Below are 27731 nucleotides of genomic sequence, written 5' to 3'. Positions count from 1 at the left end.
AAGGCACATTTTTTTTCGAGGAAAGCTCTCATTTCTTACTGCTGCAATTGCAAACACTCAGCCTACCCACTTTACTGTAAAAGCTAATGAAAGACCATATACCAGCATTTCTGTGCATGCATGTTTGGTAGTTTTAACTTCCTTTTCTGACAGATACTGGAAAAAAAAAGAAGATAAGAAAATGACTTGCCTTCAGTACCTTGGGCTAGGAAAACACATTCCCATTCATTCCCCTACAAAACACACTAGGTGTGCACAAATGGTGTGAACATGGCACTCCTAAATCAGGAATGAATATTTAGTCTTGATTGGAGGAGGAGGAGGAGGAGGAGGAATAGTGCTACCAGCACTGCCTGTACAAGCTTCCTGCTGCAAGATTAATGGGGTTTGATATTATTATGATTATTTGTCCAAAAGAAAACACCACTTTGGTCATCGGCAGCCAGCTGACCATAAGTTGAGGTAGCCAGGACTCCTGTCTGAGCCACTGTACCTGTAAATTGTGCTCCCCCTCCTTCTGGTGACCCTACCTGCTGGCGGTGTTCATTGCTATCAGACCACTCACAGCGCAAATTCAGTCACCAAATTACATACCTACGGCAGTGCGACATTAGACTGTTGGCTCCTCTAGGAATGGGTCTGTGCTCTAAGGATTTTCTGAAACATTTGTGTATTTTGGCTCACCCAAGTGCTGTTTGTCTTGAGGTGGATAGTGAGGAGAAAAAAAAAAGGCGATGGTGCCAAATGAGAATGTAACGTGAAATGTGACTTACACTTGGATGTGGCAGTTTTTCATGGTGACAGAAGAAGACTACATTTACAAAAAAAAAAACCAAAAAAAAACCAAACAAAAAAAAAAAAGGAAAAAATCCCCACCAAAGCTCCAGATGATTTTTTTGCTACCTCAGTTAAACAACACCAGGAAAGTGAATGTGTTTGTGAAATCACCCATTTAAAAAAAGCCCAAAATAAATAAAAAACAAACAAATGGACAAAAAAAATCTAATTTTTTTTCATGTAACATTTTGGAAGGCATATTTTTGATATTGCTGTTTGTAACCTGGCTACCAAAGTCAGCGATGCTTACAGTGCTTCCCTGGTTTTTTCAGTAACACAACCTAGAACTCTTGCTGTATGCAATAATATGAACCGTAAATGTGATTTATTTAATTTTAAGAATCAATATATAAGGCAGTTCCTTCCAACGATTGATCGTCTAATATGATTAAATGTAAAGCTTAACAAAGTACCACATTCCCATCATCCGATTCACAAAGACAGATTTGGTTTAAAAATATGCCTGAAACATATTACAGATAATATCCCAGATGATTATTATGTAAACATTGTTATTACAATGAAATTAATTTGATATGAGCTTCATTTCACATTTTTAACGTCAACGCTGTAACACAGAGGCCTATTTAATCTGTCCAGTATTTGTGCAGGGTTTTAAATGAAGCATACAAAATCTACAGTGTTCTACCTTCTTGTCATGAGGATCCATCTGTTTCCAATTATTGGCCTTTAACTGATGAAGTTCATCAAATTTCATACTAATATTTTCTATGGACAACTGCAGCATATCCCAAAACCCTGCTAAATCCTGGGAGGTCGGCCGTGGATGTGCATTAGGATTCTGTGTAACAGAAGAAAAAAACACGTTTGCTTTAGTACTTCTTAATGTAAAGAATTCATGCAAATGGTTACAAATCTGGCTAGCAAAGCAATTTGAGCAGATCCAAGTGATGGGTGAGAACCAGAGAGAGGAGCAAAGGAAAGCATTACCTACTGGCAGGTTTTATTTTGAGGAATCTGGCTCGGCGTTGAGCTGCTGTGCCCTGCAAACACCCACTCACCAAAGGCAACAGGTTCCCCCCACAGACTAAGGGTAAAGGGCCCCTGTGGCAGGATCTGCCTAGGGATGTTCCTGGGCACAAATGGTGGCAATCCTATCTGCACTGAAATGAACTGCCATCCTCCTCTTCACTTTCATGAGGAAGGATTCCCCACCATGCTCACACTTGCAAAACAGAGTGATACTTGTGCAAATGTACATTTCCTGCATGTACAAAAACTGACATACCAATGTTTGAACACTTTTTCTGCACTCTGAGAATGTAAGGTTTACAAAAATACACTAAGTAACATTTTCTCTTATAGACCGAAGGCCAATTTTTTTGTTTGTTTTTTGTTTGTTTGTTTGTTTGTCAAGAATAACTTGTGCTGGGTGAAAAGCTCAGAAGACTGCATGCAGAAGCACAGTAAACCCATTTTACAGGCAGATTTTTGGGAAGAATGAAACTGAGACACGGATGGGGAGCATTGCTTTGTGTGTGCAAACTCATCAGCCCAAGAGCATTGCTAAGAAGAGCATACCTGGACAGTCAGCATCTTCAACATAGCTTGGGCCAGATCCAATAAATCCTGTCCCTTCAGTGCACCCCAGCTCTGAACACTTTTTGCATGCAGTGGGCGCACCCAAAACCTAATCTCTGCTCCACTGGCAAGGCTTGTATGAGGGAAGGCTTTCTCCAGGATGTGTCCCTATAAGCTGGCTCCCAGCTGAAACTGTTTAATTAAAATGAAATGTTGCATGCACTCACTACAAGTATGGATTTTCATAAATGCTGAGGAGTTCCTAAACCAGTCAGCAAGGCTTTGTGGGTGCTGTGGCCTTGTCAGACTATACTGATATATTGTTATTAATTTTGTTGTTAATAAATAAATTATTAGTAGCACCTTGCATGATGTTTTACATGGCTCAAGTTTTACTCTGCCTTTAGTTTTCTTCCTCTTCAGAAGCAATAAACCCAAAAGAGTCAGCTGGTTGCCTTATAAAATTTCTATTTGTGCTTTTCACAGTCAAACTGATAAAGGATTTTGGTAGGATGATTATACCATGAAAGGTGCAATTATTGAAAACAATAAAGTATATATTTTTAGAATCATAAGGAGACCAGAGATTACACTTTGATTCCTAGTTTTGCAGTGCTTGACTCCAGCAGGGTGCCCAGTTGTAGGCTGTTATTTGCACAAAGATGTGCAAGCGGAAGGCTTTTTCAGTTTTTATATTAAGAATTAAGACAGAGCCAATTTCTGTTGCATTTTTCCACCAAGGAAAAATTTTATTCTGGAGCTTGTTTCCCAGGAGCACCTGGGAAAGCCCAACTCAGGAGATTTTTGATCCACCCTCAAAGTCCTTAAGGTGTTTTACCCATCTGTGTGCCCATGAACTCAACAGTCAAGGGACCGATCCTTGCTCCTCTAAAGTCAGTAGCAGAGCCTCAGTGATTGTTCACCCAAAGCTTTTTGCCTTTATTTTAAGGGTCTTAAGCTATTGTGAAACTCATGCTGACTCTGACAAGTCTGAGTTAATCCCAAATTCATATCAGGGCCTTTACTGGAAAAATTGCCACGTTAGTCAGAAAATCAGTTTACTTTATGTAGGATTATTCACAGGGCTAGTAAAAGGCACACATTAGTATCTAGCAGAAAAATTACATACCAGGTTTTCTTCACAAAGTTCTCTGAACTGGTAAAATTTCTGAGCCATGAGAAGCTGGGCACTGCCCACTGCAGTTCGAATTTTCCCTAGAACTGAGAGGAAAAGAAGAGTAAGTCACAATGCTTTCTTTGCTGCAGGAAACTAAAAGCCTATAAAAAGAGAGGAGAAAGCTGTGCAGCAGCCAGCTCTGGCTTTCAAAAGGTATGTTATCTTTCAGTCACAAAAAGAGAAAAGTTGATAAGTCTAAGGTCAGATCTCCACGAGGCAAAAAATATGTAAAAGGTTGCTGCATTTTACTTTCATTCCTCCAGTGAGACCAGTTGTGACCAGTTGTAATGACAGTGTAAACGTGGCTAATCAGAAGCCTCTGCAGGCTGTATAGAAAGCTCACCAGAAATGTCACCACTCCTATCACTATGACCCAGGCTCAGGCTTTGAATACAAACCCCACTCCCTGCACAAAGACATGCAGCTCTCAAACCCTGTTTGCTTCTCCACCTGACTTAGCAACTCAGGCCTCATTGTCAGGTGTAGCTGAGTGCTGCTTGATCAGAGCCCCAGAAATTGTTTTAGTGCACGCCAATGAATCACATCAGGACCTTCTGAGTACTTCCCATGAGCACAACCCAAGGCTGCCTCTGCCTTTGAATTCAAACGCCCAGGAGTATTTCAGGGAGCAATGGCACCCTGGCCTCTCCTCCTTGCTGCTGATTTGGAGGGAGGTGTCAGAGTCCTAGCGCAGCGGCTGAGGACTCCTTTGTACAGACAGCTGGGTACTTCTTGCCCCTTTGGGCTGACCGAGTGCTGTGAAGGGCTGCAGTGAACCAGAAGACAGCCCATAGTAAATGCCTCTGAATAAAGCAGGAGCTCACACTGTTTTGGTTGCATTCAGACACTGGGATTTTACAGGGGTAGTTGGGAATACACTGCCCAAAACTGAGCCATAGACTGGTGCATTCAGGGGCTCCCTGGGGAGTTCTGGTCTGGGGGAGACTCCGTGTGTGTACTTGTACATATGTGTGAACACACGTGTAAATGTGTACCTTTGTGTGTGTGAAAAAAGAAGCAAGAATGCAGAGACACAGCAAAAAGGCAGACATGGCCTCAGCTGGCAGTAACACAGTGAATCCAGAAACAGAGTGTGAATTTAGGGATTGCTAAGTGAAAGAAATGACGCTGTGAGAAAGAAAGCAGCTACCGATTTGCTTGAGATTTCCAATGCTCAGAAAAAAAGTCTTTAAAAAAAACAGGTTGGCATCACAGATTTGTCTGACTCCTTCATTAGTGCTCTCTCTTAACTGAAACAACTTATTATGCCCAATTCTCTGGTGAACAAGCAATTAAACAACTAATTTAAATTATTTTTTTAAAAATATTATCCCTTCCTTAATGAAAACCATGAATGGCAGCCACTGTGTCACAGTTCTTGCTATAATTTCTACTCAGAGATATTCGTATTGTCCCAGCCCTTAAATAGACACAGCAACTTTTCTGTGACAAATTTACAGCCTGGTTATAGGAGACAGGTGAAGGAGGAACAGGAAAAACAGAAAGATGAAGTGGCCAGCTCAAGGTGAGTGAATAGCTGGTAGAGCCTAGAAGAAATACTAGTCCTAAGCTGCCATCTTCTGCACCATCCCTTGGGCACAGTCACTTTTTGCATGAAAGTTAATACAGCATTAACAGAGCTCCCCTGGGAAAATACTGCTAAGTATTTTGATTAACTACAATGCAAAATAAATAAACAAACACATACATACATAGATACATGCAACTTTGCTATAACCCTTTCTAACAAGATTTTTAGCATTTCATTGGTCCTGTGACTAGCTGCAGTGCTAGCTACCAGAATGCCACCATGCAGTGTTTGGTAAGAGAAAGGCCTCTCCAAGGGTTTGAGTAGCCACATGCTAAGCAGACTGGCACAAATACTCATGATAACTGAAACTCGATACACATTTATATGAAATCTGTGTTCTCCTCCTTCAAGGCAAATGGTTTTTCCTTCATCAGCCTCAAAGCTCACTCCTCAAGGCTGTTGAAGGAAAAGTGGGATGTGGAGTTAATTTATACTTCAGACATACAAAAGGGGGGAAAAAAAGGGGGAGGGAAGATAGTCTTTTCACTTTTTTTTCCGAACCTATAGGAGAGAGCTCTGTGAACACACACAGAGCCCAGACTTTCATTTTGTTCCCAGAACTCAGCTCAGCACTGCCAGGAAATAGCCGTGAGCTGGAAGATTCACTAAGCAGAATATTTTCAGCATATTGCGCAGGGAGTTTTGCACACAACTCTAATTATTGTTAGCAAGGCTTGCGTGTCTAATTCTATGCGCACAGTGCTGAAAATGGACCCCTTGGTGTGTCTAGTCATTTATGCAACCCAATATGCAAACCACTCAACTGAAAGGACTTTTCAATAGTAGGAGGAGCTACTCCGAGAGCTTTCATGTGGTTCCCATTGTTATGAAAACTCTTCCCACTGAGTATATTTGGGAACAGCTGCCTCATCTGGAGTTAGGCCACTCTGATGCTTCCCAAGACTTGAGAAGGGGAGAAAAAAGTCTCTCAACTTCTTGGGATTAAAAAAAAAAAAGATAAACAAAAGGTGAGCTTTTCCTGGAAACCTGCACCAAATGATTTGGAAATCACATCCCAAGCATGAAGAAATGTATATACAACTTGTTGATGATGAATGGTAATGTGCCTCTTTCTTTTGGGGAAGAAGAGCTTAATATTCAGAGATCTCAGCAGAGGGAAAAGGAAGTCCTTGTCCTTGGCTGCCTAGTGACTGGCTATTTGCCTAAAAACCATCATCCCAGCTGACTGTGGGATGCATGCTGATGCTGTTCTCTATTGTTGCCACTTCTGCTGTAGCTGTGGCTATATCTAGTCAAGTGTCACTGATTCCTCTCCCCTCAAAAGCAAGGGGTCTGTTAATGTGCAACTGGTCAACAACCAACTCTGTCACGGAAGTTAGGGGGGAAAAAAGACAAAACACAAAGCATACAAAAAGCTGAAAGGAATGTCTCTAGAAGACACAAAGCCTTATCAATAGCCTAAGTTTTGTTTCCAAGCCCATGTTGCTTTTAGTGTTTCAAGGCACAGTGCTCATTTTGCTTACTCAGTCAAAATCTCTGGTGCCCAACAGAAAAGCCAAGGTGTAGTGAAAAATCAAAAGCAAAAATAGACCAATAGATTTTCTTAGAAGAAAAGCCTGCAAGGTTTGAGGCCAAATACCAAGAAAATAAATGGAATTACAAAGAGAATACTCAAAACAAATCAGAAAAGAATCAGAAATCTTTAACAGCAAGGGAGATGGGGTACAGGAGGAAAAACACATAAACATTCAAATGGATGTGTTCAGCTAATAGGATACAAAGAAAACATATAAAACCAAGCAACAAAAAATCCCAACCCATCAAGATGCAATCATAATGGATTTAAACACCTATATAATGTTATTCATATCTGCTTTCTGTTCCATACAGGACTATACAGCACACTCAGCACTGTTGGATCTGAATGCCTTCCAGTAATGCATTAAGCAACATTATTAACATCCATCATATGCTTTGCTGTCACCTCTTCCCCAGAGGGAGAAGTGTGTGTACTGCAGTGTTTTGTTTTAATAGTTTGGATTTTTTCCCTTTTTTTTTTTTTTTTTTTGTCTCCCATCTTGCTTTAACCTATCTTCCTTGTAAATCTGGTTCTCTCCTGTGACATTTCTTAAGACATGGACAATTATGTCAATTCTTGAAGAACTTATAGCTATTTTGATGGGATTCAGCTACTGTGGAATGCCTCCTCACTATTACTGATCTTATCTAGGAATCACAGAATATTATTCTAGGACAGACACATGACAGTGAATATCCTCGTGTCTTTAATCCCCCAACATGTTCTTCTTTTAAAACATTCTTGAAAATAGACTGGGACTCTGTGCTGTTCAAGTAGTAAGTTCTTGCTTCTCTTGGTTCTAAGAATTGCATAGGACCTGTTTTGAAATTGTTCAGCTCTATGTGTTTCCCTCCTCCATGTCTTCATTGGAAAAGATACAGGAAAACAACAAAATAAAAGAATTGTGAACACAAGCAAAAAAAAAAAGTTATTGTCATCTGCTCTAACGAGGAAGGTGACTGTGTGTTTAACAAGGATAACAAAGTATAAGAAAATAACAAAACCCACCTGAAGTGATGTGAAAAGTAATCGCGTAGAGAAACCAGAGGAGTTTTGAGAAGGGACAGCACTATTTGGCCTTAAAACCCCAACTGATGTATTTGCATTTGAACTTTGACAGGCCCCAGGGTCTAAAAAGTGACAAAGGAGGCACTTTACGACTCCTGACTATCAAATGCCCTTAATGTGAAAACACCTGGTTGATAGGCAGGGCCCAAGCCAGGGAACAGAATACCGGGACTTGCTCATTGCCCCAGGAGCAAGTGGCAGGAACAATAGCTGAAATTGCAGGGACACAGCCTGACATTTGCGTTGCAGATGTTGGCTGGGCACTATGCATATGAAGCAATCCTGCCACAGAGCTGTCACAATCCATTTCCAAGCCAGGATGGACCAGCATTTTAGCCTATTCATGTTGACAGAGCTACATTTAAATAAGGCCAAGTATGACAAAAGCCAGGAAATTCAAACTTAAAGCTACTGCTCAGGTCTTAAGCTCAGCTGTTAAGGAGAAAACAGCCAAATGGAACAAACTAGGGAAGGAGCAGTCCTTTCTTTGAGTCATATATACTTACAGGAGTGATCTCATTGAAATTAATAGGGCTGTCTGCATGAGCAAATGCTTTTCATTTGGATTAAAGTAGTTTCCATGTGTTCTCTGACTTACTTGGCTTTTATTAGCACATTTAATGTTTTTCCCCTAACTAGCTCGTTTCCTTGCTTGTGGATTTCACTTTTTGCCTTGCTAGCCTCTGGGCACTGGTAGGGCTTTCCTTGCTGGCTTTCCTTTGAGAAACTCTCGTGTATGGAGAAGTCCCTTCTGGGGACAAAAGAAAACCAGAACAAGAAAAGGATGAGTTGGGCATATGGCCAGAGGCACGTAGCCAGGGGGATTCCATCAGGACTCGGCCACATGTCAGGCTGGTGACCATCCCTCTGCACGGCTGTCCCAGCCCACTGCAGGATGAGGCTGTCTCACTCCCCGGAACAGGAGAGGCCAGGAAGCTTGGAGAAGCAGAGGAATGGCAAATGGTTTTCTGTGCTTATGGCTGAGAGTGAGCTCATGGGTCTCTTTTTATTTTGCCATGCACAACTATTATGAAAAATGTACCTTTTCCTAAACTTTATTCTCTCACATCTAACCTTTACTTTTTGTGTTTTCTTTTGGAACAATTGGAACAAACCAAAACAGCAGACAGTGTGTAAGCATTGCATAATTTGCCAGAACTGGATGAATTTGTAGCGGCTCTGGTCCTGAGCAGTGAGGCTCCTGCAGATTTGAGGTCAACCTTTATTCACACACTAGCCCAGAGGGCTACTGTATACACACAAGAGAGTTATAATGACAGGTCTTGTGAGAGCCTTGGTTTTCTGTTTTAGTTTTTACATGATTGGCCTGGCTTTTCTTGCCACTAAACCCACATTACACCTGACTTGTGGTGAATCAGGCCTGCTGTTTGCTTCTGATGGTTATCTTCACACCAAAGCCACAGTACAACCTCATGTGAAAGAGAAACTTCTGGAGGGGGGGCAGGGGAAGCTTTCTGGGACTTCCAAGAAGGTCAATACGAACAACAGCAAAAAACCCCTCCAAAGACAGGCCAAGGCCCTAGGAATATGTTCCTGTGCCCACCCCTGCTGGGAAAAAATATGGTCAGAGCTGTGCAGGGAGCCAGGTCTGATGGTGCTGATTTTGTATGTTAATGGTGACAATAGAAGTCTGAGCCAAAAGTCACCAACAACTGTGGTGAGGCTCCGACTATTTGAAATTTTACAGAGAAGAGGTAGGAGGAGCAAGCAGATGGCTGAGGAAAAAACAAAAAAATCAACAGTTGATTTCACTTGAGGCCTGATCCAAAGCGTCAATCAAGTCTCACAAGGTGTTTAGCCTCAGATGTGTAACATCGTTTCTTTTTTTGTATGAAAGACCTAGAGTTTGTAGCCAACTTCCTGGTAACTGCAAAATACACTGAAATCACATCAAGTATGTTAGCTTAAAGTGTGATTGGTGTTTATCTGCCTGTCACACATGCTGCAGCTTTATCAGAAAATGATTTCAGATACAACCAGAATATACTATCCAATAAATAATTCATGGTGGAAGGGAAGCCACATTTCTCTCTATATTGGCATTTCATCGTGCAGCCGCTGAACCACAGCTTGTTTTTATACAGAGCAGCAGACTCCATTTCGCAGCTAGAAACATTCAATCCCATCTGGTAGATCCATTCCCAGCTAGATAATACCCTACGTATCTATGTAACATACAAGCTACTGTCAAACAGCAGCGAGCCGTCTCCCCGAGACAGCTGTTCCGCACAAGGGCCGCATTGTCTGGAGGAAGCGCGGATCGTTTTACGTGGAGCGCCGGGGGGATGAGCCCTCTGTCAGCTGCCATGGCATCGAGAAAACCTCGCTCATCACACGTTCTTGTTATTTTGTTATCTGGCCAAACACATGCTGGGGATGTCAGGTTGGAAACAAAGGATGCATTCCCCACTCTGGTTATGTTTCATTAGGGAAAGCAAAGCAAACGCACCTCTTCTGCTCCTTTCCTCTCTCTCTTTAAAGTGTATGGATGTATGAAAAAGACGTTTTTTTGGGGCAGGGTTTGTAACAACCAGGCTTTTGTTCTTGGCACTGCTGAGTGGGCAGAGTGGCTCTGGCCATATGCTTTTCCTTGGCACCAGGTAGAGCGGGACGTGCTGAGGCGCAGCAGAAAGCCCTTCACAGCCTCTGTGGGAGGCAGCTGCCACGTGCCACAGCAGCTGACAGCGTCACACCAAAGTAAGTGCTGCAACAGTGGCTACCAAACCCAGGTGACCCTTCTCCTCCTGCCATTTCCAGTGACCACAAGAAGCGCCAGGATATATGCTGGGTGTCCGGTGCGGTGGCATTGGGAATAGCCAATATTCCAACCCAGCCGTTCCTTTATCTTCCCCATACCTGACTCCTCCCACTGATTGCTCAAAGAGCCCTTTAAAATCGTCTTATATCAAAGACACCAAGACATTGAGAGACAATTCCGTACAGATATGCATTTTCTGCATCTATCAGCCTTTTAAAATTCACTTCATGTTCTTTTCCTATGACTTTATTGGTGCACCAACTACCTTGGTGCACAAATAAAATATTGATAGGTATTTCCAGTATTATCAGTTCATAGAATGACAGCATAGTTGGGGTTAGAGAGGACCTTTAAAATCATCCAGTTTCAGTCCCATTGCCTTAGGCAAGGACACCTTCCACTAGACCAGGTTGTCCAAAGCCCATCCATCTGTCCTTGAACCCTTCCAGGGATGGGGCATCCACAGCTTCCCTGGGCAACCCCGTTACAGTGCCTCACCACCCTCATCATAGAGTATGTTTTCCTTATGTCCTGTCTAAGTTGTTATGACTTATAAAAGTTGTGTGTTTCCTGTTTGTTATGTGTCCACACTTCCTTTTCAATCTAAAATCTCATCGTTCACAAGGTTTATTTCTTCATACTACAGAAACTCTTTTACTCTGATACATGTGCAAAGAGATTTTTGAATGCATTGATGATGTGAGTTAAAAATAAGATACAAAAATTCTAGAACTTGGCAAATCTCGATCTGCTTTTAACATCAAACCTTCCATATATTTTCTTCAGAAGAAATTGTTAGCCTATTGTATAACATAAATTTTATATGAATATAAAACCTTTACATATCTTAAAATTCTGGTTATCTTATACTTGCCATTAAAATAAATTTCCAGTTGCTTACAATTTTGTCTAACTTTGACTATCTTTTCATTCACTGGATTGAATGGAAAGGTCCAGCAGAAACAGCCTGTGCATTTCTAAGAATTTTTTTTCCAGCGTTAATTATTTTCATAAATCAAAATCTTTACATTTCAGAAGAATTCAAACATCTCTCTCTTGAGAGAAAAGGTTAAAAATTTTTAAGAAGCAATGCTGAAGCTGAAGTAATAGTCCTTGCTTTGGTAGAAGCTAATTTGGGACTTGGAAAAATATTACTTTTATATCCAGGAAAATATGCTTAGGCATGTCTAAATTATAAAAAACTGAATTTATAAACAGCTGCTTCTTAGTGCTTCCCAGAAGCTCACTTCTAAAACTTGAAACAACTTTTTTTGCAAGGAGCATGTACACAGATTTACGTCTGTCTAAAGTTGACAGCTAGCAATAGTACTATTTCAAACAGAAGAGTTAAGAAACATTAATACTACAAGATCCCTAACCACACTCTCCTAGTTATCCATTGAACTATGCAATCCCAGAAACGAATACCACTGGAGTTTCAGAAGCGCCAAGCATTTGCATTCCCTGTCAGCTTTAATAAGGGTTATGATATACACACATACAGTCCTTTTGAGAATCACAACCAGAGCTTCATTAGCTGAGTAAGAAAGGGCACAATACAGAATTCACTGGAGTGAATTTGACCTATATTAAATACTTCTTTGCAGTTGCAATATTATTGTGTGTGGATACTTACTGTCCTCAGGTAAGTTGTTTTCCCGTTCTTCTCTCTCCATCTGTTGGCACCAACCCTCCATACGATCTCTCTCTGCCTGAAGTAGCTTCAGAAACCAGTGGCCATCTCGTGGGCACACTGACCTTTGAACAGCTTCCAGAGGATCTTCAGTAATAGAGTCAATCCATGGGTCAGGAGGAGGTAAAATTGATGGATCAAAATCTGTCTCAAAGTCATCATCCACTGCACATGCATGGTAATGGTTTCCTGACCCTTGTATGCTAACGGTAGAGGTGCTTGCATCTCGGGAAAACTGTCTTGATATTTGTCCAGAACATGTATTGTCCTCTTGAGGGTCGATTATTTCAAAGTTCTCATGGAAATCCAGGTCTGCTTGCACAGCTGTTGTTACACTATTAGATCGCGTAAACCTGCGAAAGCTTTGGAGAGCATAAACAGAAAATGTTTAGAAAGTTTTTTCTAGGTAATTTGGCATGGAAGAACTTCCTGAGATTCTGCCACTCTTCCTAAGACCGGCAGTCACACCTCTCAGTGCTACACTCAGGTGTTTTTTTTTTCTTGAAATGATCAGCATAAGCAAACAAACAAGCATCTCTCTTTTTCCATGCAAACTCACTGTTTATTGAGACAAGGACCTCTAATTGTTATGTGATTTAACAAAGCCAGAGGCCAGCCCAAGAGAGAGCTAACAGTGCCAGTAGCTCAGGATTTTAGATTACTGGTTAATGAAAAGTTAAAGGGGCCCAATTTTCAGAAGTGGTTTATCTTTCAAATTTTTTAACTCACACCCCTTTAAAGTTACACATCCAAACTCACAAGCCACATTTAAAAATCATACATGTGAAATCAGTAAAATACCAATGAGTCTACTACATTTGTAATAATATACATTCCATTTATACAAAAGAGTACTTTTAACTCAGATAAATATTTTTATTGCTTCTTCATAATTACTCTTCATAATTATATATCTGCCATCTCTCACAATTTTAATGCCCATTACCAGTGTCCAGACATTCTATTTTTCACATTCAAACTTCAGTTTCAAAATGATCTCTTTTCCACCAAAGCTAGCACTCTCCTGTCTGTTACCCTCCTTGTGATGCTGCTCTCCTCTAGGCAGCTTCCTCTCACCTTGCAGAGTTCCCCTATGTTGGGGCATGAGGGCAAAGGCACGAGCAGGGGAGAGAGGGGATTTGGGAGTTTGGGTTGGGTGGGTTTTCTTTATGTGAACAGCACTTCAGATTCTGCAGTCTGAGGCATCTGACTAAAAAGGCTGACAGAGGAGGAGCACAGAGAAGTATAAAGAGTGAAAGACAAGGAATGAGGAATGTTGTGGCAGGAGATGGTAATGAGAGCCCATTTGATCAGCAGTGAATTGTGGAGGTATGAGTGGAAGACAAGTGAGGCAGATTGCTGTCTTGCCCCATGATGAAAAAGAAGGTAGAACCATAAAGTAACCATGGATGTTCCTCAAATCAGTAATATTTGGGGTTCAAGATTAACAGTTGTGAACTGAATAGGGAGAGATTCCCATCTCTTCTTTTTACAAATCCAGGATGCCTGTGAACTCATGCAACCAGTAGCTAGTCTCCAGTTTGTTCTCAATTTCACAATTACACTTGAAACTAGTGTTAGGACCAATTACCCTGTGGTATTTTGGCTGTTTTGCCATTGCCAATTCTGTTTTTAGTTTGCACTCAAGCAGCAGTGAAAATGCTGAAGAGATGGAGGAACTGGATGCTGGGCACCATTTCACTTCCCTTCATTCATATTCCACCTTCCACTGAAGAGCAATAGTCAATTAGACAAGTACAACTGACAGCAAAATTTCATCAAGTGTGTTTAGTCTGCAGCTGGTGAGGGAGCAGATGGAAGGATGCTGAGGGAGAATTTAATGTCCTATATACCTGGTGCATCCAGATAGCTCAGGAGGACTGTAGTAGACTTCAAGGGGGATTGTAATTGGTCCTGCTGATAGAGGAAATTAATGGCTGTTGATCTGGGGCTTTGAGTGGAGTAGAGCAAAGCAAAACAGGAGTTGAGAAAGGTCTTCCAATAAAAAAAAAAAGCCCATTATGTTAATTTGAGCCTTCTTCCTCTGCACAAGAAGGCTCAAATTAACATCTCAGCCACACCAGTCCCAGGAAAACTTTTAATAAGAGTTTGCGTACATATTTTTTAAATAATCACAAGCATTTCAACATAGTGCCTGCTGCCTGCAGTTCTTTCATAACAGATGTTAAATGATACAAAAGTCATGGTTGTGCCACTGTAGTTGTGCATGATATGCACCAGCAAACTGAAAAATAAAGAGTGTGCAGAATCTTCAGCTTGGTAGTATTTATCTTTTGAAAAGCAGAGAAAAGCATTTTGTTATGGACTGATACAGCAGAAAAAGTTAGAAAGGGAGGACAAGGGTCACTGGGGAGGTGGAATCCCTTCCATAGGAGAAAAGGTTTAGAAAACATGGCTGAGCAGAAGACTATGGGATATCTATGAAATTTTGACTAGGGGATGTTTCACCATTTTTCTGAGTGCAATAACTGTGGGAGGAAGGCAGCCAGTTGCAAGGGTTAGAGGTTTAAAGGTCTACATCTAATGAAGAATCACACAATGTGTGATTAAATTGCCATGGAATCCTGGAAGAAGCAAAGGTAAATACAGATTCAAGAGAACTTGATCAAATTTACAGGAAGAGCCATTATACATCTTGTATTTGGCTTAGGAAGCTCCTGAACAACAGAATACTAAATTGGGACTGTCTACTGGGAGAATTACTGCTTAGTTCACAGACTTTATACACTCTCCGTTATACATTTCCTAAGTATCTGCTATGGGCCCCTGGCAGAGAAAAGCTGTCATACTAGTATTAGTGATTAGAGAGACACTAGCATTAGGCTTACATTACAGTGAAAATCTATTGTGAATCCAATCCATGTTGGTTTTTTTTTTAGAAATTGCTTTAATTTGACCACCAACCTGACAAATCCCTTATCTGCACTGAGATATACAAACACACATAACACACACACGCACCACACACACAAAAACATGTGTGGGCACACAGGCACACGCTGACTGAGGATTTCTTTTTAGTAATTTAGTCAGGGTTCACTGAGAGCCAAGGCATTAGTACACAGTGTACTTTTCCACACCTTCCATAGCTCTGGTGAGAAAAGCAAATGCCTTAGTCCAGGCTTGCTCTTCTCCATGTCCCTGCCTCCATGTCACAGCCACCTTCTGCTTTCTCTGGTGCCCTAGACTGACACTCTTCTGTTTCAGATGACCACTTGTGTTTTCAGTTAAACCCTGGCTTTTCAGTGTAGGGCCAAAACCCAAATGTGAAAGCATCAAAGTCGGCTTGACAGGAGGATGTATTGTTGGAGGTTCTACATTTCAAGGCTTTCTGGAGTGTGCTCTTACTGGGTTCAATATGAGCTAGTACCAGCAAACCCAGACTCTGCTGAACAAATGAAATAGAATGACCTACTTTTTTTGCCTTTATCTATATAATAGTATGCTACAGGTTTGCATGACAGTTTCTTGGCGCTGGATTATGTAACTTATCTGTCTTCAAAAGAAAAACAACTTGGCAATAGAATCAGTTCAAAATTAAAAAAATACTTCCAAAGAAATGTATTTTGAATAAAATGGAAATGTAGGAAGGCACTTACTATCTGCCTGCCTCCAACTCATCTATATAAAATGCCTAATAGATGGTAATTTTAGTCTCTGACACAGCTTCCTCACTCACTTTCAGGATGTTTTACTCTTACAAAGTATCATTTGTGTCCCAAATGAGCCTTTTTGCTTTGCTCTCAGTTAAAACTCCATACTAGAGGAGAGCTGTTGAAGCTAATGATAAAGTTTTTCCTACTTCTACCATATAAAACATTCACAAGTTTACCTAAAAAACAAATGGAAAAGGTTCAAAACAGAGGTTTGCTTCTTCTGCTTTCAGGCTTGGCCCTTTTGCACTCAATTGTGCCCTGCAGGCACAAGGTGTAATAATTACATCTTCAGAGAACTGCAGCAGATATCTGGCCTAGGGTGCAGAGAGCAATGAAACCTCAGACTGGATTAACCAGTATGGAGAACAACAGAATGATGTATTTTGAACAACAACCTGGTCACTTGTTGGCATTCAACTCTCAGCTTCTAAGTCTTCGGCTTTCTTTTCCAAAACATATGTGCAATTCAATTTAGATAATTCCTTCCTTAAAAAAGCTTCAAACCCAAAATTCCAGAAAAGATCGGAATTTCAAACCAACTGATGCATGGTCAATCTCACAGGTATTTTGGTTAAACTCAGCCTTACTTTACCCACTGACTGTCCTCCTCCTTGGTGGTGGGCTTCTCTACTAAGGTTGCAGCTGCTGTCAGCAGAACAAAACAAACTGCAGAAGGAGTTAGCAGATAGGGTACCGTGTTTCTAATGGCAGGAACAATATTCCTGCTCCAACCCCATTCCTTGCAGCTGCTCATCTGTTCATCACATTGTTTTAAGCTGGCTGGTTTATTTGGTGTTTTTTCCCAACTCTTGGCCTTCTCATTGCAGAGCAGAGATGCTGGCTGGAGCACTCAGCCTCCCTCCAGGGCTTGGTCTGGTGCAGGGGGGCTATTGCCAACCAGCAGGGTGTGATCAGAAATTCATGGCCACTTCTGCCAAGGCCAGGCTTGCAGCAGCCCACCAGCTGGCTGGGAGCCACCAGGGCTGTGAGCATTCCCTCAGCTCACAGGCAGCTGTGGCCCGATAAGGAGATTGGCCCTGTCAGAGCCAGGGCCTGCTTTGCCTTTTGTGGAGCAGAGCAGGAGTTCCTCCTCCAAGCATGCACAGGTTGGGAGGTGATGTGGGGAATGAGTCCGATCAGGATGGGACTGGCCAGAGGAAAGAGTGTGGGTTGCAAGGGACATTTAAAGGTCATCTAGCCCAACCTCCCTGCAATGGGCAGGGACATTTTCAACTAGATCAGGTTACTCCAAGCCCTGTTCAGCCTGTCCTTGAATGTTTCCAGGGATGGGACATCTACAACCCTCAGAATTTGTCACTGGAATGGCTTCCACCACAGAAGCCAGAAAATGCTGCTGAGAAAAGCCATGCAAGTAGTTCACAGAATCACAGAATATTCTTAGTTGCAAGATACCCAAAAGGATCATCAAGTTCAACTCTTAACCCTGCACAGGACATCCCCCAAATGTCATATCATGTACTTCCTGCTTAGCTTACCCAAAATACAGACTTGAAAGTTCTAAAGAGTACAGTGTTGAGAAGTTTGAGTTAGAGTTAGGGAAGAACACCAAAAGCTGAGTATTTTTTGTTGGACAGTAAGTAACCAAACCCAAAAACCTACAGGAAAAAACCAGAAAAATATGAGTTTATATAGTAACAAAATCCAAAAATTTGAGTGTTTTTTTTTTTCCTGGAAGAGACAGGGTTTTTGTTTGATTGTTTGCTTTATGTTACCATATTGCTATTTCAAATTATTCCACTTTATACCATATCAAGAGGTGTGCTGTGGTAGGATGTACTTCGTGTATCTTGTGGTAAGACACACTTTTGTGCATCAAGATATGGGGGCACCTTCCTTGGAGCCCCAGAAACCAGAGAAGAGGGAGAATGACCATCTGTCTACTGCCGTCTCCTATGGCAGTGTTCTTCCTCTAGAAACTACCATTGTTTCAGTATTCAAAAATGCTTGTGATGGCAAATCAGGTACAATTACCAGCTGATGGTACACCTAGAAGGATGAGTGAGACCATTTTGGAGGTGAGAATGTAATAGGAGGAGATCTTGGGGCAGGCAAGATAAATTGCAAGAGAGACTAAAACTGATTACAGAGCCATGGGTCTGAAAACTCCTTGTTCAAGAAGAATGCATGCTCATTGTTTTTGGCAGAATAAATTATTTCTTTGTTTTCTGCTTCAGTAGAACTGGTTGACTTTTAACAACTCAGTTATCTTCTCTAAGTGAGGAGGGTGGTCTCTTGAGGTCAAGAAGAAGTTACGTGTAGAAAGAAAGGACAAACAGAAATGGACAGAAATTGAAGTGCCCTGAGATTGCATGGATGAGTTTCATTAGGTACACTTTTCAAAACTGCCCTGGAAGGAAAAAGGGAAGAACATTTTGGTTCAGGTTCTGTCAGCATCATGGGGAAGGTCAGGTGAGATATAAAAGATTAACAGCAGTAAGATCATGAGGTTGAAAGAAATGCGTACCAATTTCTCTCCAAGAGAATGACTGGACAGAGTTACTCTATAAATGCTAGAAATCACAGAGCTGCAGTTAGGGAATGGGTCTGAAAAATATTATTGCGAACCAGCAGCATAAAAACTGAGGATAAGATAAACAGCAGCAACGGATCCAGTCGTAATGTGGTCAGGTAGCAGGAAGCACATTTATCCTTTGAGCAGTACAAGAGGAGGAGAAGGGCTGAGGCATTTGTCTTGGCAGAAGGCCCATGAGAAAGTGAAGGGCCAATGAAAGGTCTGAGGCGAGATGGAAGACTGAAGAGAGAGAGCTGTCCTGTGAAGATGCTCTGTTTTTGAATTACTTAGACCAAGAAATGGAGGCAAAGCATTTTGCGTACCTGGTCCAAACACAGAAGAAGGAATATTTAAAAGGACATGAGGAGGTAAGACTCCCTGGTGTGAGAATCACAATTGTATGAGGTGACGGAAAGGGAAAGGAAAGAGCAGGAAGCCAAGAAGAAGACTGAAAGTTGTGGTAGGCTTTTGGTGCATTAAGCAAAGAGCTTTATTGTTTTGTAACAGTGTAATTAATAGCTTAGACTGTCAAGGAAACATGATCAATTTACTGTATTTATCCTTCCTGCTGTGTCATTCTTCTCATTTTACTTTTATTTAGTATTTCTAGAATATTTTTAAAGACAATAATTTCTCAAAGATCCAGCTAAAAAGGGCTTTTCTTAGGCTTTGCAGATGTTATGGTGCAGGGACAGTGAAGAATGTACTGTATTTACAATTCTATTCCTTTAACAGATAATCAATACATTGTGCTCTGCTGTGTTATGGGGAAAAAAAAGAAAAAAGGAGCATGAGTGCCCAACTGTGATGATAAGCCCTTTGTGTCTTGAGTGCAGTCATTTTCTAAGGATTAGGGGCTGTCCTTTATCAGGCAGTTCACTTCTGAAAGTCCATGATAGATTGCTGCTTTCCAGTCTGCTCCAAACAGCAGCAACCTCAACTTTATCAGCAAGGAAACCCCCAAACACTGCTGTCAGTAAGTAATGCAGAAATACTGCTTTCTCAGGGCAGACTCTCACAGGCAAATAGTACCTTTTCCTCTGGAGCAATAAAAACTGCCGTAGAAAGAGGACTTTGGAAGTAAGGTATTTACAAACACCCATTTCTTTCTTTCTTTCTTTCTTTCTTTCTTTGTGGGGAGGGGGAGGGTTGGGCTTTTGGGGTAGTTATTTCCTTTGTGCCCAGGCTGAAGTGAAATGGTCCTTCAGCATCCATTCTAATGTGCTCATTTATCTAGTGCGGGAAGAGTTGAGGGTAAATGGGGCTAAGGTCTAACACATAAAGCAATGTCTGCCAGCAAGAGATGTTTCAGCAGGTTAATGAGGAACTTGGTAACAGCCTAGCAGGGTCATTGCAAAATCACATTTCTTTTTGCTGATATCACTTTAGTCTTTTAAAACCACAGGAAAATGCTCTGCTACTTTACAGGGAGATTTGGTTGAATCGAAAATGGTAGAGACACCTGCTATCTCTGAGTATTTTTAGCAGATGCAGGAAAAAAATGGCGTGAAAATGGACGTCTCCACTGGCTCCTGCAGTCAGCAGGCCAGAGAAGGGGAAAGAGCCTGAATTTTGTCAGCTCAGATTTGCTGCACCCAGTTTTTTTTGGAGAAATTACAAGGATAACTTCCGTCACTGACAAGTCATACTGCGACGAGGCTTTGTCTGTAACACAGGAGGTACTGAGAGTTATCAAGGATGTGACTCCAGCATTTAAAAGTCACACTGTGCCCAAGTGGCCTGAGAAAAGAGAAACAAGATTTGTGTGGGTGCTTGGAGTCACAGCAACACTGGGCAGGCTTGCACACTCAAAGGCAAGGGGAGAGTCTGGCTTTTCTTCAGCCACTGAGTCCATTTTTGGGAAGGAAATTAGATTTGCAGTTGTGGCCACACACTCAAAAAGTTTATGTGTCCCAAGTGTTATGCACAGTTACGCTGCCCTGCAATGTACCTGCAAGTTTGTCATGAGAAAAGAAACAAAACCTTTTAAGACAGCTGCTCTAGTTTATTTTCTCATTTTAATTTTTTTTTTCTTGGAGGATATTTGTTTACTAACTCAGGATATACTCCAGATTGTAGGGAGAACAGAGTTTTACAGGCTTGCTTTGTAATCTCAACATTTTTGCAAGGGAGCAATTGTAATGCAGAGATGTCTAGGTGAGATACCTGAGTAAAACCATTCAGTTTGGCTCTGCCACTGCACTGCTGCAGGTAGCTGAAATTATTCGGCTGAAAAACAAGGTAAATTTTTCCTCATCAGTTCTATGCTGCTGCAGCCATCCCAATACTAAGACTCCAGCTGCAACACTGTTCACTGTTTAGGTAGATTTTCTGGGGAAAAAGAGATTATTAAAAGTACATGAGACCTCAAAATATGGGGCATTTCTCTTCCATTTTTCTCGCTGGTCCTGAAAAATATTCTCTGAAAAACAAGAGCTACAACAATTATAAGACTCAGCTTTTCAGCTGGGTGATCTAACAATTCATCCAGGAAGCAGGTTTATGTGGTCATGTGTGCAGGAACTAGGGCTCTTAAAAATTAGTTGTGGCATAATTATTTACTTTAGAAGAACAGTATTAACTTTTACTCACCACTTCTCCTCCTCTACTTGAACTCCTATGGACTGGAACTTACTGGCTGCTTTATTATCACCTGGTATGGTGGATTCTTCAGCACCATCAACCTTACAAAAACCCAAAACATGACAGGTAATTAGAATGCATTTTAGCAGAGATATCAGCTGGCTACTTGCAGTTTCTATGCACCTTAACTACTGAGTGTCTGCACACAGAGCTTGTACCATGAGGTCCTTCATCTAGTCAGTTTCTCTGTGATGTGCTCTTTTCTGATGTTATTAGTGAGTATTCATTATTCTTAATCTATAAAGCATTTCTGGTAAGACAATATTCAGCCTGCAACATGCAGATGGATTTTATCTGGTATTTTATGGAGGCTGGATGTTCACATTTGTTAGTGCACATCTCTGAGCAGCTGTAACTCCAGGCATTGTGCCTCACAGTTTGATTTTACCTTCTATCTGTACGTGCATGCATATGTGAACTCATATCAAAATCAGATGTTTATTTTGTTTAAATGTTAGTGTCTCAAATCAGAGTACTGCAGAGAAAAGATTTTAAGAAAGAAGATATGAGTCTCAGATTAATTTTCTTTACTGCTTCATCTTGCAAACAGGTGGTTCCCAGGAGCACAGGCTGGAACTTAATACCACATCTCCAGCTCCAGCTCCATGAGGAGATTTGTGCCAATGGTATAAAGTTAAAATTTAACCACAGATGTGTCTTTGAACAAAATCACAATATTCTGGGTCTAATCAGTGTAGTTGTTAATTCCCAATGCTATACATAATATGGATAGTCATACAAGAAATACATTTTACAGCAGAAAGAATTTTTGGGCCATAGCAGTGTTGTGAAGTGACCTGTAGCCTCAAACTGACCACGGGTGTGCAAAATATCCAGATGTAGTGGCTGTTCCACTAGCAACTTCTTGCTGAGAGACACTTGACCAACCTGTGCAGGAAAAGTGCTCAGTGAGGGATGGAAGTTACAGAAGTTGTTCTGTGAGGTGAAGTACTTCCTTGATACTGGGGTTCTGGGGAGATAAATACACCTTAAATCCCATAACTGACAGAGTGAAGCAACCTTTTGATGGAAGGGCTTTTCTTTGCTTGACTTTGCTTGTTTGCTCAGCAGATTTACAGCAAAGGCTTGCAATGTCCTAAGAGTGACTGACGGGTGTAGAGGACACACATGGAGGTTCACCAGAAGTGCACACTAGATTTATTTGGCAGAGGAGGAAGAAAACCAAGAATATACCTGTGGTAATTGCAGCTTGTCCTGCTCTACAGAGATGGGTTGAACTATCATCAAGGTGTATACTCAGTCTGAGCTCAGACTAAGCCTGAACTAGGCTCCCTTTACTCGGTGAAGAGAGACTGACCACTGCCAGTCAGAGGGCTGACAGTGTACCTACCTCCTTTAGGGCAGTTGTTTATAAGAGAAGTAATTTCTGGCATCAACACTTATCTTAAGGTAATTCTACTCCCACACTACCCCTTCAGCTGTACTAGCATGACTGCTTGTGCAACGATGCTGCAAAACGGATCAGACAGCAGACTAGTGAAGTCAGTTTCTTTTACCTGTGAAGCCTGTCTGACTCTAAAAAGCTCATTGATGTGCTCAGCTGTGAGGGTGGCACCACGCACAGGCAGGAATCCTGTAAGGCTGCATCACTGCTGAGGGTTTCGCTTCATGTCATCCCAGCTTCAGGTGGTTTGTACCACATCTTCACTGGTTTGTACACAAAGCCTGCCTTGGCAGACTCTCACGTACCATCCCCAGATTGAATGATTATTTCATGTGGTTATACTGGTCATCTGTAAACTTCAAAGTTTAACAGGGAGATTGTCAAAAGCTTGAGGAGCATATGGAGCTCTGTTTTCTTCAGATCTCAGGAAACTGAGGCATCTATACCTTTCAAAAGCAGTATTTGTTACTTGTAACCACTTTAAGAAGAGATAGCAGGGAGATAGTCTCTCAAGAACTGTGATTCACGTTACCATGGTTCATTTTGGCTTCTGCAAACATGGAAATTATTTCCTTGTAGCCATCGTTTTGCAGGGTCTTTGCTAAGAAGTCTTGGTTTCTTGGATTGGTGAAATAAGGGATTACAACAATATAATGGCATCTTAGGCTTGGCTGGGAATGAGAATACCTAACAGAGGAGTTTTTCTCTATCCCTGTCCCACCTGGATCTTTCTCCTGTGTTTAACACTGATCATCAGCCCTTCTTTCAGAATATACCCAAAACAAACAGCTGTGAAGCAGTAAAAGTCTACAACAAAGGCAGTGAACTGAACCCACAGGCAATAGTTATTATTGCTCTTCCAGGAAGAAATGAGAGAAAACTCACAGCTTCTCCAGCAGCTACCCCTGGGATGGCTTACTGTAGCACAGCACCTCTCATCTATCTCATCAGGGTGATGAAGAGATTTCATGGTAAATTCTTAGACTTTACTAATCAGATAAGCCTGTCCAGGCACATAGTGATGTACTTACAAGCACCTTCTGCAAGATAAAAACTGTGTCTTCCTGTGAAGGCCGATAAGGTGTGGATTGCTATTGTATTTGGTTGAGATTCATCTCCTGTCAAAACTTGTGTTGATTCTCAGTTGATTTTAAGTTCAAGCACTTTGTTACAAAAGCTAATTCTGCAAACAGATAGTTGGGAGTCCTATGCACATCTTTTTTTTTGGTGGGGGAGTAAGGGGTGGAAAAGATAAATTAAGAAAGCAGATTACACGAGACTAGTTTATTTACTCTTGTCCTTTCTGTAAACATGAATGAACTTTGGCAGGGTTAGTTTTCTTCTTTCATTCCACTAGAGGTAACAAAATGTAATTTTCTTTAACAAGGGCAAATCAGAAGGAACTTATCTTCTGTTCTTGAGGCTGAGATAGGAACAACGCTGCCTCATTGAAGTGGCTACCAGTCATTATGAAATGCATGAATAAGCAGCAACAATTAATTCAGTGAGGCTGGATGAAAATATATTTTTGGTGGTAGTGTAATGTAAATCATTGTTTTACACATTCCCTTTCAATGATTTAATTCATGCCTTTCTGACCCCCGCTGTGTTATGATTCATAGATTAGTGCTCATGTGTGTAATTTAACAGAGCTGAATAACAAGCAGCACAGAGACTCAAACAAATGCTTGCATCTGATGTATTTATGATAAATTAGGAAAACATCATTAGTACCATGCAGAATGATTATGCTGATGCAAGTTCTACATAGCTACCTGTCAGGACAAGAAGAAAAATACACAAAACACTGTATAAAGAGCAGTAAAACAGATGTAGGAATCCAAAACAATGGCAAGCATATAATGCATGTCATGTACTGTACCTGTATTCCAATAGATAAGCATCTGTTTTTCTTGAAGTGGTCCTTCTTCCTATCTTCTACTGCAACAGTGGCAATGGTTGTGGTGGTGGTGACAGTGGCAGTATTGTTCCCTACATGTTGGCTTGCAGGGCCGTGGATCTGCGCATTGGCAGCTTCAATAGCAGCTGTCAGTGCCTTCATACTGTCCAGGCTTTCCGTGGAGTTGCTAAGCCCAGACTGGCTGATGATATCTCCCCTCTGTCCATGCCCATCCATGTAGGCATCTTGGGCAGACTCTGTGCTGCTCTGGGCTGTGATGGAAATAAAGGGTTTGGTGGTAGTTCTCGGTGGGACTGGAGGCGGCGTCTTCTTGTAGGTGGTAATGCAGGATGACACTGGAAAAAACATAGCAGAGTTCTTGTTTTATTGATGCTGACAAAATCGGGAAAATGGGTGCAAATGTGATCTCAAAGCATCAATAAGCGTGGACAGAGTAGAGGTGAGGAGGAGGCTGTTAGCCAAAGTGCCCCCAAAAGTCAATGTAAGTGCCATAGTAATGCCTTGCTTATCAGTGTCTTCTATTCCTCCTAGGTGAGTGGCAGAATTGCTAGTAGGGCAAATTGGGAGTATCTATTTGCCAAGTTCCTCCTTAGTCTTTTTAGGACAGTTTTCCTCAATATATTTTCTACTAACTGTTCTAAGTTCCATGGGAACAAGACCTTCCAACAAAACGTTTGTTCTGCTTATGGCTCCCAAGCAAGATTCACAAGGATGATGTCTCCAACCACTTATCCCAGCTAAACTTTATTTCAAGCAGTATTATTTCAAGCAATTGTTTTCTGTCTCTCTACCCTGTCCTACTATATGCAGAATTTCAAACCACATTTTTCTGATGAAAAAGAGATTCTCAAATTATCCTTTATCAAAGTTTGTTAACACTCACCATGCTTGGACTTGAGTATTTCTTTCTATAAAATGTCTCACTTGTTGCACAGACTTCTCAAATACTTTAAAATGCTCTGCAAGTTACTGAGGACATATTTAAAAGAACATTTTGCCATGCCTAATTTCTCACCATAAATATAACATCAGTTCTGGAAAAAAAAAAAATTGCTTGATTTTACACACAGGGAGTTAGTGTAAGGTAGTCAATGGCTAAAACCTGTCAGTCAGTGGTAAAGTGTAGGTATAAATGTTTGCAATAACAAAGACTTTAATAAAAGTTCATATTTTGAAGGCCACGCTCTCTTTGCAAGTGCTGCAATGTGGAGTTATAAGCTTAGCTCAAAGTTCCCAGGTTAAACTATTGCTCTGTATATACAGAATTACATACAGAAAGCACTACATGGAGATTAAAACATCTTCCTTTAAGGGTTAGTTGGCAGCTCTGCATTACTGAAGTCCTGGAATGCTTTCAAGGGAGGAAAGAAAGCCCATTAAGAACAAAAAACAACCATGATATGCTCTATTTTTTTACAAAATAAAATGCAGGCATGAACCTGTGCAAAGTTCAGACACAAGCTTGTTAACATAAATTCTTATTAACAGTAATCATATGGCAAGAAATGATTCATCAGATCATTTTAACTGGCAGACGTCTATGCCACCCACATAAAAGGCAACTCTGCTACAGCTGTTCTGCTCTCTGTTTGCACTGTACCTGCTTGTCGAGCCAGAAGCCATTATGGTATTAATTTGACTAGCTCACATCCATATGCCGCGTATCTCCCCATAGCTGTAGGAATAGTTACAGTGTGAAAGGTGTTTCCAGGGCATGAAATCACACAGGATTTTTCTAAAGGACTCTAGTATAAGTTTCTGGTAACATGTCTGAACCCATGGTAAACATGTTGAATACTAATGGAAAAAAAAAAGTGTTTCAGGTAGTGAGGGTTTTGAAACTCTGATTCACTTCTGAACAATCAAACTGAAACCACAGAATCTCTGAGAGAAGAGATGGCTAAAAATGGACTTGTCAAATTTTTACTCTGGAGAAGTGAATAGTTAATAGAGTTAAATGTGTTTTATAAAGTGGTCATGACAAGGTCAATACCTGGAACTAACAGAAAGGATGACAGTATTACAAAGGGGATTATAAATGTTTTGTTGTTTGTCACTGGTTTTGGTCCTGTCAAAAAGCATTTGTTGTGGCAGCACATGCAGGTAAACCAGCTGCTCTTGCTGCAGCACAGTCGTGTACTCCAGGACTCATGGAGAATTGTGGAGGTTGCTGCTTGAGTCAGGATACCCCAGAAATATTGTGGGTGATTGTCAGGAGAATGTTCTCCGAGTTGTGGAAATGCAATCTGAAATTCAGCACACAGGAATTCAAAGTGCATACACACACACACACACACACACACACACACACACACACACACACACACACACATCCAGGTATCCAGGTAACACTTTGGGAAGCTGCAGCCAAACTTGTCTAATAAAGGTTCATGAGCAATGCCACTTTGCAATTCAGCAAAGTATAAATTGTACCATTTAAAATATGCTAGGAAAGGTACTGGGGAGCTTCTGGGGACATGCCAGCACCTTCAGTACATCCCAGCATGGCACATAAGTATAATTCTTCTGACATAGCAGAGAGGGAAATGATAATGAAACACACTTGAAAAGGCGTCTTAGGTAGGAGAGAAAGCATCAAAACCAAAAAGCAAGCCTTAACAAGACGGTTCCCCACATCACTGGGCATCCCGCATTAGAAAGAAAGTCAATAGCAACTCTCTATTGACAGCTACCATGTTCTCTGGACACAGCAGTACAAATACAGAATTGTCTGATTAAGTTGTCTTTCATTCCGTTGGTAAATGTATTCAATGAGGAGTATAATCCACACCGCCATGAAAGATGTTTGCACTCAGCTAATTAAATCTGAAGTTATTCTTAAGAGGGGGAGAGAACTGACAAGTCACATGGTGAAATTGTAAAGAGAAATAGCAAAACGTTCTTTTAGCAAGTCAAAACAAATCCTCGGTTTCCTGGAGTCACGCAGCACATACTGTACAGCTCCAGAGAAGCAGAGTGTGCAAGTCATAAAAGAACCCCAGGCACTTCATTACTGGAAATGATGTAAGCTCCTGCTGCCGCTCCTCTGCAGAAACGACACAAAAACAATGCGGGGCCGCCGCCGCTGTCGGAGGCAGCTGCTCCCAACGCCGGAGCTGGCCGGGCCCTCCGAGCCGCTGAGGCACGGCAATGAGAGCCTTGGAGCTGGCCGGGCCCTCCGAGCCGCTGAGGCACGGCAATGAGAGCCTTGGAGCTGGCCGGGCCCTCCGAGCCGCTGAGGCACAGCCATGAGAGCCTTGGAGGTGGCCGGGCCCTGCGAGCTGCTGAGGCACAGCCATGAGAGCCTTGGAGCTGGCCGGGCCCT

At 41.5% G+C, this 27731-nt stretch overlaps 1 protein-coding gene across 1 annotated transcript; it reads right to left on the bottom strand.

The window, feature by feature from the left end:
• Positions 1-1023: 1023 nt before the first annotated feature.
• Positions 1024-26377, bottom strand: LOC132333479 (disks large-associated protein 1-like). The gene is made up of 5 exons (XM_059858641.1): positions 24368-26377; positions 21030-21121; positions 12171-12589; positions 3509-3600; positions 1024-1639 (listed from the first exon to the last, which is right to left on the bottom strand). Exons 1-5 carry the CDS (start codon positions 24752-24754, stop codon positions 1421-1423), a joined length of 1209 nt encoding a protein of 402 aa, XP_059714624.1. The 5' UTR covers positions 24755-26377; the 3' UTR covers positions 1024-1420.
• Positions 26378-27731: the final 1354 nt, after the last annotated feature.

The sequence above is a fragment of the Haemorhous mexicanus genome, chromosome 1, assembly GCF_027477595.1.
Source record: "Haemorhous mexicanus isolate bHaeMex1 chromosome 1, bHaeMex1.pri, whole genome shotgun sequence".
Classification (NCBI taxonomy): domain Eukaryota; kingdom Metazoa; phylum Chordata; class Aves; order Passeriformes; family Fringillidae; genus Haemorhous; species Haemorhous mexicanus.
This window is presented reverse-complemented; position numbering and strand designations above follow the sequence as displayed.